The sequence below is a fragment of the Mustela lutreola genome, chromosome 1 (genome assembly GCF_030435805.1).
Source record: "Mustela lutreola isolate mMusLut2 chromosome 1, mMusLut2.pri, whole genome shotgun sequence".
Classification (NCBI taxonomy): domain Eukaryota; kingdom Metazoa; phylum Chordata; class Mammalia; order Carnivora; family Mustelidae; genus Mustela; species Mustela lutreola.
In genome coordinates, this window is record NC_081290.1 from 221,781,966 (window position 1) to 221,798,753 (window position 16,788).

General features: G+C 36.1%; 1 protein-coding gene across 19 annotated transcripts in view; it reads left to right on the forward strand.

Annotated features, from left to right (window-relative positions):
- The window catches only part of DLG2 (discs large MAGUK scaffold protein 2), a 1,588,988-nt gene that overhangs the window by 915,563 nt on the left and 656,637 nt on the right, over positions 1-16,788 (forward strand). Inside the window, exon 1 of one of the 19 annotated variants that reach the window (XM_059187644.1) lies at positions 9,251-9,302. The exons of the other annotated variants lie outside the window; for them this stretch is intronic. Within the exon in view, the coding sequence (XP_059043627.1) occupies positions 9,291-9,302 (12 nt within the window). The 5' untranslated portion in view covers positions 9,251-9,290. Of the gene's footprint in view, positions 1-9,250; positions 9,303-16,788 lie in introns of those variants that run through there. 19 annotated transcript variants of the gene reach the window in all.

Here is a 16,788-nt window from a genome sequence, read left to right on the forward strand (position 1 = left end):
TCAAAGTATTTCAAAATTTTTCTTGAGATTTCTTCATGTGTTATCGAGAAGGGTGTTATTTAATGTTCAGGTTAAATTTGGAGGGTTTTCCAACCGTCCTTCTGTTATTGATTTCTAGTTTAATTCCATTGTAGTCTGAGAGCAAACATTGTATAATTTCTACTTTATAAACTTGTTGAGGTGTGGTTTATGACCCATAAGGTGGTCTATCTTGGTAAATGTTTTATGTGAGCTTGAGAAGAATGCGTAATCGATTTTTGGATGAAGTACTGGTATAGATGTTAATTGTATCTGGTTGATTAATGGTGCTATTGAGTTCAGCTATGTCCTTACTGACATATCTATCTATCTATAAATATATATATAATCAAATATATTGTTGGTAATACTATATTTTTTAAAAACTTATCTGTTAAATCAGTTAAGAATAAGAAAAATATCTTTTTTGTTTTACTTATTCATTCTCTGATGTTTTTTCTTTCCCTTTGTAGGTCTATTATTCTAACATTTATCCTTTTTTTCTTCTCTGAAGAACTTCTTTTAACATTTCTTGCAAGGCAGGTCTGTTGGCAATATATTTTCCCAATTTTTCTTTTTTGTCTGAGAAAGCGTTTCTCTTATACTTTTGAAGGGTAATTCTTCAGAACACAGAATTCTGTATTTTTGTTTTCTTTTACATTTAAAATATTTCATGCCATTTTCTTCTTGTTTGCATCTTTTCTGAGAATTCGAATATAATTCTGGTCTTTCTCTTATAGGGAAGGTACTTCCTCTTTTCTCTACTACCCCCACCCCCGCCACCCCAGCTTCTTTCAGTTTTGTTTTTTTTTTTTGTTTTTTTTTTGTTGTTGTTTTGTTTTTACTTTTTCTTGAAATTCTAAAGTTTGTATATGATATACCCTGGTGTAGGTTTTCTTTGACAGTTGACCTTCTTGGTTTTTGTAGAGCTTCCTGGATCTGAGGCTTGATGTCTAACATTAATTTGGGGACATCTTCAGTCTTAGTGCTTTATATATTGCTTCTGTTGTTTTTCCTATATCTTCTGTTCTGGTATTCCAACTATGTTTCATTTTTTGTAGGTTTCTCTATTTTGGAATATTTTGAGGGTTTTTTTTTTTTCTGTCATTGTTTTTTTTCTTTTTTGTTTTTTGGATTTGCTTTTGTTTTGGCTTTCAGTTTTAGAAGTTTCTATTACCATATCCTCAAACTGAGACATTCTTTCCTCAGCCATCCTAAGGTTACTAATGAAACCACTACAGACATTCTTTATTTCTATTACAATGCTTCTATGTCTGGCACTCCTTTTTAGTTCTTTTCTAGAATTTCCATCTTCCTACTTAAATTATCCATCTGTTCTTGAATGTTGTCTACTTTTTTCATTAAACCTCTTAGGATATTAATTTTTTTAAAGAACTCCTAGTCTGATATTCCAACATTCCTGCCATATCTGACTCTGGTTATTTTACTCGTCTGGTGTCTTCAAACTGTGTTTTTCCTTTTATGATGCTTTGTAATTTTTAATTAAGATGGACATCATGTACTAGGTAAAAGGAATGCAATAAATAAGCCATCAGTAATGTTATGGTAAGGTGTCAGAGGAAGGGTAATGATCTATACTTCTGTGATTTAGTTTTAGTCTTCTAGTGAGTCTGTAACTCTGGACCATAAGTGTTACCAGTACTTCTCAGTTTTTCCCCCTTTAGGTGGTTCAGAATGTCTAGAGGGATGCTAGAGTTTATATTTCCTTTCCCCATGTAGGTTAGGCTCTAGTAAAGTGGTTTCTCCTCAGGGAAGGTCTTATTTAGAACAGAATACTCTGGCATGTTCCATGTTTTAAATGTTCTTTCCCCCTGCCCCCCCACCAACATGATTCCCACTCCCGCTGTATACTGGAAGGATTTTTCTCCTATCTTCACTGTGAGTCTGGGAGATTTAATGGAGGACAACTCACGAAAGTGTTGGTATGACCCCAAAGACCAAATGAACCCCTCTGGAGTTTTTAACTCCCAGATTTGTCCACACTCCGCAATTTTTCAATTCTAGTTCAAGTTTTCACATCCCGACTCTGGTTCCTGTGAATTTCTGCTCTAGTTACTTGTGATTCTCTGGACTCACCTGTCTCCAGCTTTGAAATATGACTTGAAGTCCAAAATTGTGATGACTCTAGCTTTGCTTTTCTTTTTCAAGATTGCTTTGTCTATTCAGAGTCTTTTGTGGTTCTTTACAAATTTTAGAATTTTTGTTCTAGTTCTGTGTTGATATTTTCAAATGGATTGCATTAAATATTTAGATGACTTTGGATCATATAGACATCTTTTTTAAAAAAAAAAAAAAAAAAGATTCTATTTGAGAGAGGAGAGAACATGGGAAGAAAAAGGTCAGAGGGAGAAGCAGACTCCCCACCAAGCAAGGAGCCCAATGCAGGACTCGATCCCAGGACTCCAGGATCATGACCTGAGTTAAGGCAGTCACTTAACCAACTGAGCCAGCCAGGCACCCCTAGGATAGACATCTTAACAATAATCTTCTAATCCATGAACATAGAATGTCTTTCCATTTCTTTGTGTCATCTTCAGTTTCTTTCATCACTGTTTTATAGTTTCCAGAGTACAGGTCTTTCACTTCTTTGGTTAGGTTTATTCCTGGGTGTCTTGTTATTTTTGGTGCAGTTGTATGGGATTGTTTTCTTGATTTTATTTTCTGCCACTTCATTATCAGTACATAGAAATGCAACAGGTTTCTGTACCTTGATTTTGTTTCCTGCAACTTTACTGAATTTATTTATCAGTTCTAGCAGTTTTTTGGTAGGCTCTTCCTGGTTTCCTATATATAGTATGATATCATCTGCAAATAGTAAGTTTTACTTCTTCCTTACCAATTTGGATGCCTTTTCTTTCTTTTTTTTTATCTGATTGCTGTGGCTTGGACTTCCAGTACTATGTTGAATAAAAGTGGTAAGAGTGGACATCCTTGTCTTATTCCTGACCTTTAGAGAAAATTTTTTTTTTTCTCCATTGAAGATATTAGTTATGGGTTTTTCATATACAGCCTTTATCGTGTTTAGGTATGTTCTCTCTAAACCTACTTTGCTAAGGGTTTTTATCATGTATGGATGCTATACTTTGTCACATGCTTTTTCTGCATCTTTTGAAATGGTCATTTTAAATTTTATCTATTTATTTGAGAGAGAGAGTGAGTGAGCATGAGCAGGATGGAGGATCAGAAGGGAGAGAGAGAAGCAGACTCTCAGCTAAGCATGGAGCCCAACGTGGGGCTCAATCCCAGGATCCTGAGATCATGATCTGAACCCTGGTCATAAGGTTCTGATCCCTTCTCTTATTGATTTAATCATGTTGATTGATTTGCAGATATTGAACCAACTTTTCAACCTGTGAATAAATCCCATGTGACTACAGTGAATGATTTTTTAAAATGTATTGTTGAATTGAGTTTGCTAGTATTTATTGAGGATTTTTGCATCTATGGTCATCAGGAATATTGGCTGTAATTCTCTTTTAGTGGTGTCTATATCTGGTTTTAGTATCAGGATAATACTGGCCTCATAGAAAAAATTTAGAAGTTTCGCTTCCTCTTCTATTTTTTGGAATAGTGTGAGAAGAATAGGTATTAATTCTTCTTTGACTACTTGGTAGAATTTGCCTGTGAAAGCATTAGACCCTAGAGTTTGTCTGTTGGGAGTTCTTTAGTTGCTGATTGAATGTCTCTACTGGTGATCAGTCTGTTCAAATTTTCTGTTTCTTCCTATTTCAGTTTTGGTAGTTTATGTTTCTAGGAATTTATCCATTTCTTTTAGGTTGTCTATTTTATTGGCATATTGTTTTTCATAATATTCTCTTATAATTATTTGTGTTTCTGTAGTGTTGATTATTTTTCCTCTCCCGTTTGTGATTTTATTTATTTGAGTCCATTCTCTTTCTGTCTTTGTGTGTGTGTGTGTGTGTGTGTGTGTGTGTGTGTGTGTAAGTGTGGCTGGAGGTTTATCAGTTTTATTGAATTTTTCAAAGAACCAGCTCCTGGTTTCACTGATGAGTTCTATTATATTTTTTAGTTTTTGTATTATCTATTTCTATTCTAATTTTATTCTTTCTTTCCTTCCACTGCTTTTAGAGTTAATTTATTGTTCTTTTTCTAGCTCCTGGTGTAAGGTTATTTATTTGAGATTTTTTCTTGCTTCTTGAGGTAGTTCTATATTGCTATTAGCTTCTCTCTTAGGACTACTTTGCTGCCTCTCAAAGGTTTTGGATCATTGTGTTTTCATTTTCATTTGTTTCCTATACTTTTTAAATTTATTCTTTTTTTTCTGGTTGTCCCACTCATTGTTTAGTAGCACGTTATTTAACATTCATGTATTTGTGGTCTTTCCCAATTTTTTCTTGTGGTTGACTTTTAGAACATTGTGTTCAGAAAACATGCATGGTATGACTTTGATCTTTTTGAATTCCTTGAGGCTTGTTTTATGGGCTAATAATCTGGAGAATGTTTGTGTACTTGAAAAGTATGTGTATTCTGTTTTAGGATGGAATACTGTTAAATCCATCTGTTCAGTGTGTCATTCAAAACCATTGCTTCCTCATTGATTTTCTGTTAAGATGATCTGTCCATTGGTGTTAAGTAGGGTGTTAAAGTCCCTACTGTTATTGTATCAAGTATGTTTGTTAATAGCTGTTTTGTGTATTTTGGCACTCTATGTTGGGTGCATAAATATTTAAAGTTATTCTATCTTCTATTTGGACTTTCCCTTTTATTATTATATAGTGTCCTCCATTATCCCTTATTAGTCTTTGTTTTAAAGTCAATTTTATCCTATATAAGTATTGCTATCTGGCTTTCTTTAGACATCCATTTTCATTTAAGATGTTTCTCCATTCCCTTACTTTGAACCTGTAGGGTTTTTTAGGTCTAAAATGAATCTCTTTTTTTGTGGTTATTTTTTTTAACATTTTCTCTGGTTCTTGTCTTTCTGTCTTTTATGTTCTTGCTGATTTTGTTTAATGATATATTTGGATTTCTCTCTCTTTAGTCTTTGCGTATTTATTAGTGGTTTTTGATATATGGTTACCATTAGAGTTGTATATAACTTCTGCATATAGCAGTCTATATTAAGTTGATGGTCATTTAAGTTTGAACCCATTCTTTTTTCCTCTCCTTCCCCCATTTTAGCTATATTCTATTATATTTTACATCCTTTTTAATTGAGTTCCTTGACAGTTTTTTACAGAAATATTCCTTTTTACTGCTTTTGTGTTTCCTGACTTCATACTGTCACTTTTGGTCTCTTTTTTTTTTTCCCCTCAGAGTTCCTGTTAACATTTCTTGCAGAGCTGGTTTAGTGTTTATGAACTCTAGGTTAACGCTAGATTTTGTTTGTCTGGGAAACTCTTTATCTCTTCTATTCTGAATGATAGCCTTGCTGGATAGGGTATCCTGCCTGAAGATTTTTCCTATTCAGCACTCAGAATATATCATGCTACATGCCACTCTCTTCTGGCTTGCAAAGTTTCTGTTGAAAATCTGCTACCCTTAAGGGTCTTCCCTTGTAAATTCAGGACTTCTATTGTCCTGTTACTTTAAAGGTTTTTTTTTTTTTTTCTTTATCACTGTATTTTGCCAATTTAAATACAATATGTCTTGGTATGGTTCTGATTTTGTTAATATTTATTAAAGTTCTCTGTACCTTGTGGGTCTGGATGTCTGTTTCCTTTCCCCAGGTTAGTTGTCAGCTATTACTTCAAATAAATTTTCTGCCTCCTTTTCTCTCTCTTCTTCTTCTGGGACTCCTACAGTATAAATGTTATTACATTTAATGGAGTCACTGAATTTTCTGTGTCTATCCTTGTTTTGTGTAATTCCTTTTTCTCTCTTTTGTTCAGCTTGATTACTTTCCATTACACTGTATTCTAGGTCACTAATTTCTTCCTCTGCTTCTTCCATCCTACTGTTGATTTCCTCAAGCATGTTTCTCACTTCATTTACTGTACCCTTTATCTCTGCTATGTTATTCCTTATTACTGTGCTAAGGGTCTCACGTCTTACACTCTTTGCTCAAGTCCACTGAGTATCCTTTCTTTAAATTCCCTAGTAGGCATTTTACTTACATCTCTCACTTAGATCTCTGGCCATGGCCTTGTCCTATTCTTCCATTTAGGATATATTTCTCTGTCTCATTTTGTCTGCCTCTCTGTGTCTGTTTCTCTGTGTTAAGAAATTTAGCTTTATCTTTTGCTCTTGGACAGTAGTGGCTTTATAGAGAGGAGGTCCTGGAATGCCCTGCAGTGCAATGTCACCTGTTCACCAGAACCTGGTATTTCAGGACAACTTCCTATGTGTGCTGCTCCAACCATGTTATTGTGTCTGAGTCACTTTTCCTTTCAGTCCAGTTGTCTTCACTGACTCCCTGTTGTGAGCTGGGCTTGCTCTCTGTGGTGTTAGTAGGATCCAGGCAAGCCAACTCTGAAGGGATGTGCCTGTGGGGGAACTTGGAAGCAGGACAGTGGTGTTAGCAAAATTTACACTGCACTACTGCTCCTATGCCAGATCCCCAAAGCTCTTGGTAGCCAGGCACCCCAGGATGTGAGGCTGGGCATGGAGCACATCCTTGGCTGGAGGTGTGTGGTTAGTATGATTCGTGGCAATGGCCATGCCCCAGAAGCTGGGTAAGGTGCATGTGACAACCAAATTTGCCCTGAGCCCAGGACCGAGGCTAACAGGCTTGGAATCAGTGAGTCCTCGGGACTCATGGGATGGATGCACTGCTGGCAGGTTAGGTAGCAAGTGTCTGTGCAGCCCCACCTCTTACAGGTGGCTCTCTATTTATGCTGGGCAGTACAGGAGGAAAATGGAGCCTCTAGCTTCCTCATTTTTGGGTAAGTGTCCCAACGCACTCCAAAATTGGTATGAATAGATCTGTCTCCTATTTCTTCCCCCTCCTCCAGCATTGTTCCAACTGCCATTTTTATGTTGCTTCTCTATGCAGACTGCAATCTCTTCAAGGTGTCCACCCAGCCATCAGTCACCCTCTGGCCTCACCCAGGGCTGAGGCAGATGATGTTTCAACCTCCAGGCTCTAAGTCCCGCTGATTTTAAAAACTTAGGAACTCAGCCCCTCTGGTTTTTAAAGCCAAACATTATGGGGATTAATCTTCCTCATGTGAGCTCCCTGGTGTGAGGTCCCCTCTCTCTGCCCTTTCCCTGAGCAAGGCTCCGTCCATTCTGCAGCCAGCCTCCCTCCCCCTCTCTAACCTTCCCAACCCTTCAGATGCAGCTTCATTGCTATATTTAGTCATAGAGTTCTGCCAGTCTTCAAATTGCTTTCTGGTTTATTGCCTTGGATGTGTCTGATATCTAGTTGTAAATGTGGGACAGGGAGCGCTCAGCATCCTCCTTCAAGTTTTTAATCTGCTAATTCCAACATCTGAGATCCCTCAGATACAATTTCTATTTCCTGCTTTTCTTCTTCTGTATGGGTCATACTTTTCTTAGCATGTCATATAATTTCTTTTTAAAAATAAGCTATATGATAATATGTTAAAACAACTAATGATTCTGATTTGTTCTTTCCCCCATCTCCAGTTGTTGTTTCTTTTTATTTGGGGGGTACATTTAATCACATATATGGGCAAGATTTACAGAGTCTGTCTTCCTGCATTGTTTAGCTGCTAATGTCTCTTTTGAGCTTTTGTTGTTGTTGTTGTAATTTCATTGTTGTTGCTGTTGTTGTTCTTCTTCTTGAATCCTAGCTTCCTCTGGTTGACTCTGGATCAGCATAGCTTACTGGTAGGCCAATTACTGGTCAGAGGTTATATTTAAACACCTTGTGCCAGTAAGGCACAATTACCAATGGGTTTGCAAGCGGGTTAGGAAATGTGTTCAAACTCAAGCAGTATAAAAATTTGTCTGAAATTTTAGTCTTCAGTAGACCTTATTATAATTCCTCTGCATATGTGAAAGGTCTCACACTCAGCCAGGAATGTGTAGATGACTAGGACCTGCTTCAGTCTCTATAGCATCTGAGTGACCCTGCACATGCACTCAGTGTTCCAATCTGGGAGTGATATGTTAGAACTATTGATTTGTTAGAACTATCAAGACCTTCCATGACTCATTCCACAGATCCCCCTGTTAAATTTCTGGCTTTTCTAGACAGCTGGTAGCTTTCACCAACCAGTATTGCTACCTTAGGCTACTGCATTGTTGACTTTTCCTGATATTTGCCACCAAACCATGATTATTTTCAACACCTCTGAGCATGAGGTTTTCACACATGCTGGTTCAAACGAAATTGTCCCTCTCCAATGGTGGCAAAGATGCTGATTTTCATAGCTTAAGCTTTCTCTGCCCTGGTAGAACTGTGGTACCCACAGAATTTGGTGGAAGGGGTGTAGGAGCAGCCCAAGGCTGCAACACCATAGAGGCCAAGTGTTATTCATAGAGGTTCTGGAATCAAAGTTTTTCAACTTGCCATATGCCTTTAATCAGTTTCCAGAGTCCAGAAAACGTTAATTTTGGCACTTCTGTTTGTTTTCAAGTTGTTCTTTGGGGAAAAGATTTGCCAAGCCCTTTATTCCACCATGCTTTAAGAACAATGATGAATATAATAGTAACACTTACCATGTGCCAAATACTGTTCCAAGTACTTGACTAATTATAGTCACTTATACTAATTTACTTATTCACTCTAGGAGATTATGAATCCTATTTCGCAGATGAGGAAACTAAGGCAGGCATCTCAAAGCTAGTAACAGAATCAAATAAGGAAATCTGACTCTAGAATATGTATCTTGAGCACTCTGCTTTATCACTTAATTTAAGACTTCTAACAGCCTTATTGGAGTAAATAAAAATAGTACAGTAGTCCCCCATAGCTGTACAAATATGTTCCTAGATGCCCAGTAGATGCCTGAAAGCACAGATAGTACCAAATGCTATATATTATTTTCAAATATATATTCCTATAATAAAGTTTGATTTATAAATTAAGCACAGTAATAGATTAACAATTAATAACAAAATAGAACAATTATAATAATATACTATAATAAAATTTATGTGAATTTGTCTGTCCCCCTTTCCTTCTCGAAATGTTTTACTGTACTCACCCTTCTTCTTGCAATGATGTGAGATGATAAAATTCCCTTGTGAGGCGTGAGGCAAGGTGAATGATGTAAGCATTGTGATGTAGGGTTAGGCTATTACTGACCTGACTCTATGTCAGGAGGAAGATCATCTGCTTCCAGATGGTGGGTGACTCTGAGTAACTAAAACCATGGGAGATGAAATCATGGGTAAGTGGAGACTATCCTACCTTATATTACTGAAGAGAAACTGAAGCTATACATCTTCTCTAAAGCCACAAAGTTAATAAGTAGCCAATTTAGGATTGGCATCTGTGTCTAATTGAATCTAAAGTTTGAGATGGTAACCAGAACATTATACAATCAGGGAGAAAGATTCACATAGGTACTCTATAAACAGCGAAACAGTACTAGCACAGCCTGGCTTATGTACGTGTGTGTGCACTGTCTATGTGTGCATGGATATGTGTAGGAGAGCTAAGTTTTAGATGGTTTTTTAGAAGGGTTTTTTGGAAGTCCTTGCATATCTTCTCCCTGACCTACCATGTTTGATTCTTCATGTTTTCCAGCTGAGATTTACTGTCTGATTAATATTTCTTTACTATTGCTAAGGTGTTCATGTAATTTATTTCATTCAAGGTAATTGAGAATTTATGCCAGCACCCTTTTGAATCTGTCTTCCTCTTCTGAGAGGGTATTTAAAAAAAAAAAAAAAAAGACTGACCTATGGTTAATCATAACCTGTTTAGAGTTTATACTATTCGTTTTCTAGTTGGCACAGTGTCCAGAGATTGATTTACTGCATCCAACCGAGAGCTCCCTGGTGTGACTAAGGATTGTCACGGCCACAACTTAGTATGCATGACCCTTTTTAAAATTAGGAGCTATCATAAGAAGCACTAATATAGATACAGAAACTTGAACTTTCAATTTTTTCTTTGAAAGATATATTGTTTGTACCTTTTTCTTTTTCTTTTTTTTTTAATATAATTTTTTATTTTTTATAAACATATATTTTTATCCCCAGGGGTACAGGTCTGTGAATCACCAGGTTTACACACTTCACAGCACTCACCAAAACACATACCCTCCCCAATGTCCATAATACCACCCCTTTCTCCCAAACCCCCTCCCCCCAACAACCCTCAGTTTGTTTTGTGAGATTAAGAGTCACTTATGGTTTGTCTCCCTCCCAATCCCATCTTCTTTCATTTATTCTTCTCGTACCCACTTAAGCCTTTTTCCACTGTAGAATTGAATCGAACAGTCTTCTATACTAACTCAAGACTTGTAACTCAAGTCTTCTGTAGGAATACTGAGCACACTTGATATATATATAGAGATATCTATATCTATATATCTCTTGATTTTTATAAACATTATTAGCTGAGCAATTTTGAGCAAATACTTTACCATCTCTAAGCTCTTTACTCATGTGTAAAATTCAGTAATAGTATTATCTACCCACATGGGATTGTTATGAGTTGCAATATAATAATGTATCTAAAAGTAGTATGTAAATGATTAATCTTGTTAGTGTAATCTGGGAAAAGATGTGTATAAATAACTTGAAACCTTACAATTTCCATATTTTATCAACTGGTAAAGGTATATGTATAGGGGGGTAGGTAGAAACAGAATTAATAATTTGCTCCTTGTTATGATCCTAAAGTACTTCAAAAAAGGTGAAATAACGTAAGTAGCCAAATGCTTTCCCTTAGTGTCTGTTCCAAAAAGATAGATCTGACTTTTTTTTCATAATAAGCATATCAAAGCATTTTTCTGGAATCATACAACTAAAGAACTTTTTCATGTGATTTAGATGAAATAGCAGAAGAATTAGCAGGGCAGTATAGCTCTGTAGCTTTTTTCCAAGTCTGTGAAGATGGGTGATGTGCTTTTAAAAATCAGATAAAAAGAGATCATATGAGCTAGCAAAGAATGTGGGGATAGTCACTCAATATGTATTTGTTGATGGATGGAGTGATCCTGAAGGATGCCAAAAGGGTGACATAAATTCAGAATAAAAGGGAGACTGTTTATTGTTGGCAATATCTGAAGTAAAATGATGAGAGGGAAATTAAGGCAGTTCACTCATTTGGAAACTGACTGTGGTGAGGAGGACTTTTAAAGACAGAGGGATTTGAAAGATTTATGACAAATCAGAATCCCTTAATGTAAGGTTCCATTAATTTATTTCTTCAGATTATTTATGAAATGATTCTATAGACAAGTCATTATGATAGGTGTCACAAGAGAAAAAAAATCAAAGATAGTGCCTCATCTAAGAAAGAGGACTGTATATCAGGAAAGGTAAAATACAGCGTAAGGTGTTGGAATTTGAGAAAGAGCACAGTATAGTACAAGAGGGACTATGCTCTGTGTGGTCAGGGAGAAAGACTAGCGTTTAATATTAGACATCCCTTGATTCAAGCATTAGATACTTCCATCCTTGCCTCCCTCCATATAGGCACTCATTCTTTAATTTCTTCCAGCAAATTTGTATTGAGAACATATTTCCCATCACTAAGTGATGAGAAGGATGAAATTGTACTCATTTCATGTTACTTAAAACTGTATAAACTTGGTGAAATCACTTACCTTAAGAAACCTGACTTAATAGTAAAATTAAAATGTCTCACTCTTGGTGTTATTTTAATTATTAAAGCAATTTATGATAGTCCCTGGCATGTAGTAGATACTTAATGGAATGTGGTGGTGGTGTTGGTAATTATTTTTTTTAGGATTTTTTTTTTTTTTAGCATTTTTGTGGGGGCAATTTAGAGAATAGGATGGTAATTTCTAGGAGATTTCTAGGAGATTGTTAAGAAAAATCTTTTCGACTTTATGAAGGAGAAAGCCATATGTTGACAGTTATAGAAGCTTTCCATATCCCCACATAGAATCTCACTTCATGAGGACAGAGGCTCTGTCTTTACTATTAGAGCCCTAGGACCTAACACACTAGTATAGTACCTGGGAAACCCTAGTCATTTAAGAATATTTTTTCTAAATTAATTGAGATTTTAATAAGCATCTATTAAAATAAAGACATTTAGTGTGTACTGTGTGATATTAATGAAGATACCAAAGAGAAGAGTTGCTTTATACAACTTTAGCACAATTACTGGGCTCAAAATGTTTTTGAAGATAAGAAGCAGGGTCTGTAGCTACAAAAGTAGATTGGGAAAACTGGTGGGTGTTCTGAAATGTTCTTTAGCGATGAAGAAAAATTACTTAAAGCTACTTGTACAGAATTATTAAATGACACACTGCTTTTTCGAAAGGTAGCTCCAGGGTTGCCCAGGTGGCTCAGCCAGTTAAGCATCTGCCTTCGGGTCCTGGAATTGAGCCCTCCATTGGGCTCCTACTGCTTCTCCTTCTCCATCTGCCTGCCACTCGCTCTGCTTGTTCTGTCTCTCTTTCTCTCTCTCAGTCAAATAAATAAATAAAAATCCTTAAAAAAAAAAAAAGGTAGCTCTCAAAGGATATGAAAAATAGAGTGATAATGAAAAAAATGATCTGGACAGAAATGTTTTTTAGGAAGTTATAATGATGGTATTAAGAAAGTAATAGTTTAGAACTTGAAATAGAATGTTAGGTATTGATCACAAAGATAAAGGACACATGAAAAAGAGGATTCCTGGGGCTCCTGGCTCTCCTGGCTGGTTCAGTAGGTAGAACATGCAAGTCTCAATCTCAGGGGTTGTAAGCTCAAGTCCCACATTGAGTGCAGAGGTTACTTGAAAAAATAAAATCTTAAGGAAAAAAAAAAAAAGAAAGAAAGAAAAAGGATTCCCTTAACTGATATAGAGAATAGTCTGGAGGAAATGATGATTATAATTGATCGTGATTAGTCCTGTCTCAGACTTATTAAGACGGGGTGACATCAGAGCATTTACTTAGAAAATAAAAGTTTTGTGTAACAAAAAGAGACAGATTTTGGCAAATGCTCATATCCGGCAGGAAGAAAGGAAACAGATAAACGCAGTGGACAGAGCAGTAGGGAGGAAACCAGTAAGGATATCAACTGTGTGACAGAAGGAAAGGGGAGTTTCAACTGGTGATCCCTCCAGAGTGCCAAACACTGCAGGAAAGCCAGGGAGGCTGAAGGCTGGGAAAAGATCATTGTATTCAAATGTGGGAAGGTCTTCACGGATCCTCTGCTTTTGAAGGGTAGTAGAAACAAGATTGCAAATGAGATTGAAGAGAGAAGTTGAGGATGAACTGGGTGAATTGATATTCTGCCTCTCATTATAGTCTTATTATACCCAAGAGAAAGAGGAAATATTCTTACTATCAGCTTACATCATAGTATTTGTAAAGTCTCTTATGGTTCAGCACTCACTTTTTTGTTGTAACTCTAAATCTTTTGGCATATGTTTGAGCTCTTGATTCTCTTGGACACTGCTTACAATTGCAAAGTGTTTTATTTATGGGGATAGTCAAGTGAGGGAGGGGGCTTGATGGTGGGTCATGATGTCTTCACAACCATTCATCGGTATGTTCTTAACACCATTTACTGCTCCAAAGAGTATGTTTTAACATGAATACTTAAAGCCCCAAAACAAAACAGCATATGTCAGATGGGAGCCAAATGAAAGCATTAAAATTACCAATTACTACTCCATCCAGCAAATGTTGCAAAGCAAGGGAGCAAAGCTGGGGAGAAATTGGCCATGTCCAGATCAGAAGCAAATCCAGTTCTGAACTTACTAAGTACTGTATTTTCCCTTCTTTACAGAAGCCTTTAATCAAGACCACATTATATCTATCTATGTATTATCTATCTGTCTCTCTATCTAGAGTTTCTTCTTACACATGTAAGAACCCTCAGCTATTTTTCTTGATTTTTCTTGACAAAAAAGAAAATTTGTGACATTATTACAGGTGAAAATCTGTTTAGTAATAATGATTTCTAAAAAAATCCATGATTTCTAATTAAATGAAAACACACATATTAATTATTGAGTCTTGGAACCATTTTTAGACCCAAAATTCTGTGTTATAAAGTCTTAACAAAGGCAGAGGGAGTAACAGAAACAAAGGAAAATTGTTTAAGAATGGAAAAAGTTGTAGGATACTGATTAATTTTTTCTCTTTGGTGGATGCTATGATTTAGCAGTTCACTGAGCTCAGAAATTTAATTAAGATTAGAAGTTTTAACATGAAATCAGGGTTTACTGGTAGATCACAAGTAGGTGAATAATAGGAATAGTGGTCCTACCAAAACTAGAATCTTGACTAAGAATGTCAATAATTATTTGTATAGTTTGTATTTATTAAAAGTAAGAAGTAATTACTATGATTAGCTTCTTTTCAAACTGCATATTCTTTTTTTTTTTAAATTTTTTATTTTTTATAAACATATATTTTTATCCCCAGGGGTACAGGTCTGTGAATCACCAGGTTTACACACTTCATAGCACTCACCAAAGCACATACCCTCCCCAATGTCCATAATCCCACCCCCTTCTCCCAAACCCCCTCCCCCCAGCAACCCTCAGTTTGTTTTGTGAGATTAAGAGTCACTTATGGTTTGTCTCCCTCCCAATCCCATCTTGTTTCATTGATTCTTCTCCTACCCACTTAAGCCCCTATGTTGCATCACCACTTCCTCATATCAGGGAGATCATATGATAGTTGTCTTTCTCTGCTTGACTTATTTCACTAAGCATGATACACTCTAGTTCCATCCATGTTGTCGCAAATGGCAAGATTTCATTTCTTTTGATGGCTGCATAGTATTCCATTGTGTATATATACCACATCTTCTTGATCCATTCATCTGTTGAAGGATATCTAGGTTCTTTCCATAGTTTGGCTATTGTGGACATTGCTGCTATAAACATTCGGGTGCATGTGCCCCTTTGGATCACTACGTTTGTATCTTTAGGGTAAATACCCAATAGTGCAATTGCTGGGTCATAGGGCAGAGGACATGAACAGACATTTCTGCAAAGAAGACATCCAGATAGCCAACAGACACATGACAAAGTGCTCCATATCACTCGGCATCAGGGAAATACAAATCAAAACAACAATGAGATATCACCTCACACCAGTCAGAATGGCTAAAATAAACAAGTCAGGAAATGACAGATGCTGACGAGGATGCGGAGAAAGGGGAACCCTCCTACACTGTTGGTGGGAATGCAAGCTGGTGCAGCCACTCTGGAAAACAGCATGAAGGTTCCTCAAAATGTTGAAAATCAAACTGCATATTCTTAAATGAGTCTCATTATAACTGAATAGTATTTCTAAAATAACCAAATCCATCCATACCTTAGATTAAAACAGATCCTCTACAAAGCTTAAACTGAATTTTTTTCCTTGCTGTTTAAACAATATCTATACACAAATATGTATAACACATAAAAATATGAATTCTAACAGCTTTTAAGTGACAAAACTGGTATTGGAATTCGAATCTTTTGGATCCCAGAACCTAAGTTTTTTATTTCTATGTGATCATTCCTCTTAGTATGAATAGAGGGCACAATTTTAGGCAGTAGAGACAGTCTAGGAGAAGGAACATAAGTTAAAGGAAGTGATGGACTGCTTAGTATTGTGCTACATACCTTGAGCTTTGTCTAAGGATACTCTCCTTCTGATTAGAGTTTCCATGTTGGTCGAATGACTCTCACTTTCTCAGTATTTGATTGTTTTTCATCCCTTCAGCAGAGACACTTAAAGTTAAGTGTGACAAAAAGATAGAGATAATGTACATCAGCCTTCAGTTCTTTCTTTTAGATTGAGGTAGAGCAAAACTGCCTTATCTTTTTTTCCCCCTTTTTCAAAGAGGCAAAGCTACTTTTTATTTCTTCTAAAAGTCTCAAGAAGAGTTCAGCCTTAGGGAAGTGTGTGCCAATAGAATAACATAATGGTCAAGACTGGGCAAGACAACGTTAAAAAGAAAATATAAGAGGGAGCAACGAAAGATTTCAAGAAAGTTTAATGGAGGTAATATTCTGAGTGAAGGCCATGCTGAACTGATTTGGGAGAGAAAGCTAAGATGATTCCTCTTCACAAAGGAGTACATCTTAGATGGATTCAGGAAAGCGATGTTTAGGTTAAAAAAAAAAAAATTAGTCGATTTTGTAGAAGAAAGCAAGTTTATTTGCTTATTAAGTTATATTTTATATTACTCAGGAACTTAACAAATATTCAATAATTGATCATAGAAGTTTTGTGAACCTTGCAGATTATTAATCCACAACTAATTAAAATACCTCTCACTGTTGAAGAGTTATTATGTTTCAGGTAGTTGATAATGTATAATCTCATTTATTGCTCCCAAAAACTTCATGAAGAGGATTGTGTAATATTATAGCTAAATGTAATTTCTTTATCACTTAAGGTGTATACCAAATATTTTACACCAATTATCTAATATTCACAATGTCCATATTAGGTACTTGTTAGTGCCATTTTGCACATGAGAAACTTAAGGTTTTGGGAGATTGAGGAAATTGACTACATTTGCATATCTCATAAATATTAGAACTAGGATTCGGATCTGTGTCTTTTTTTCTTTTTAACTCTGGAAACCATCTTACCTACTGAACATAATAGAATGTATATAGGAGATTCAAGTGTAAAGAGCCACAAAGCATCCTGATGTGTTTGCTGTAATAGAGCTCTAGTAGGAAAGGGGGATGACCATTGGCAATGCACTAAGATGAATACCAACAAA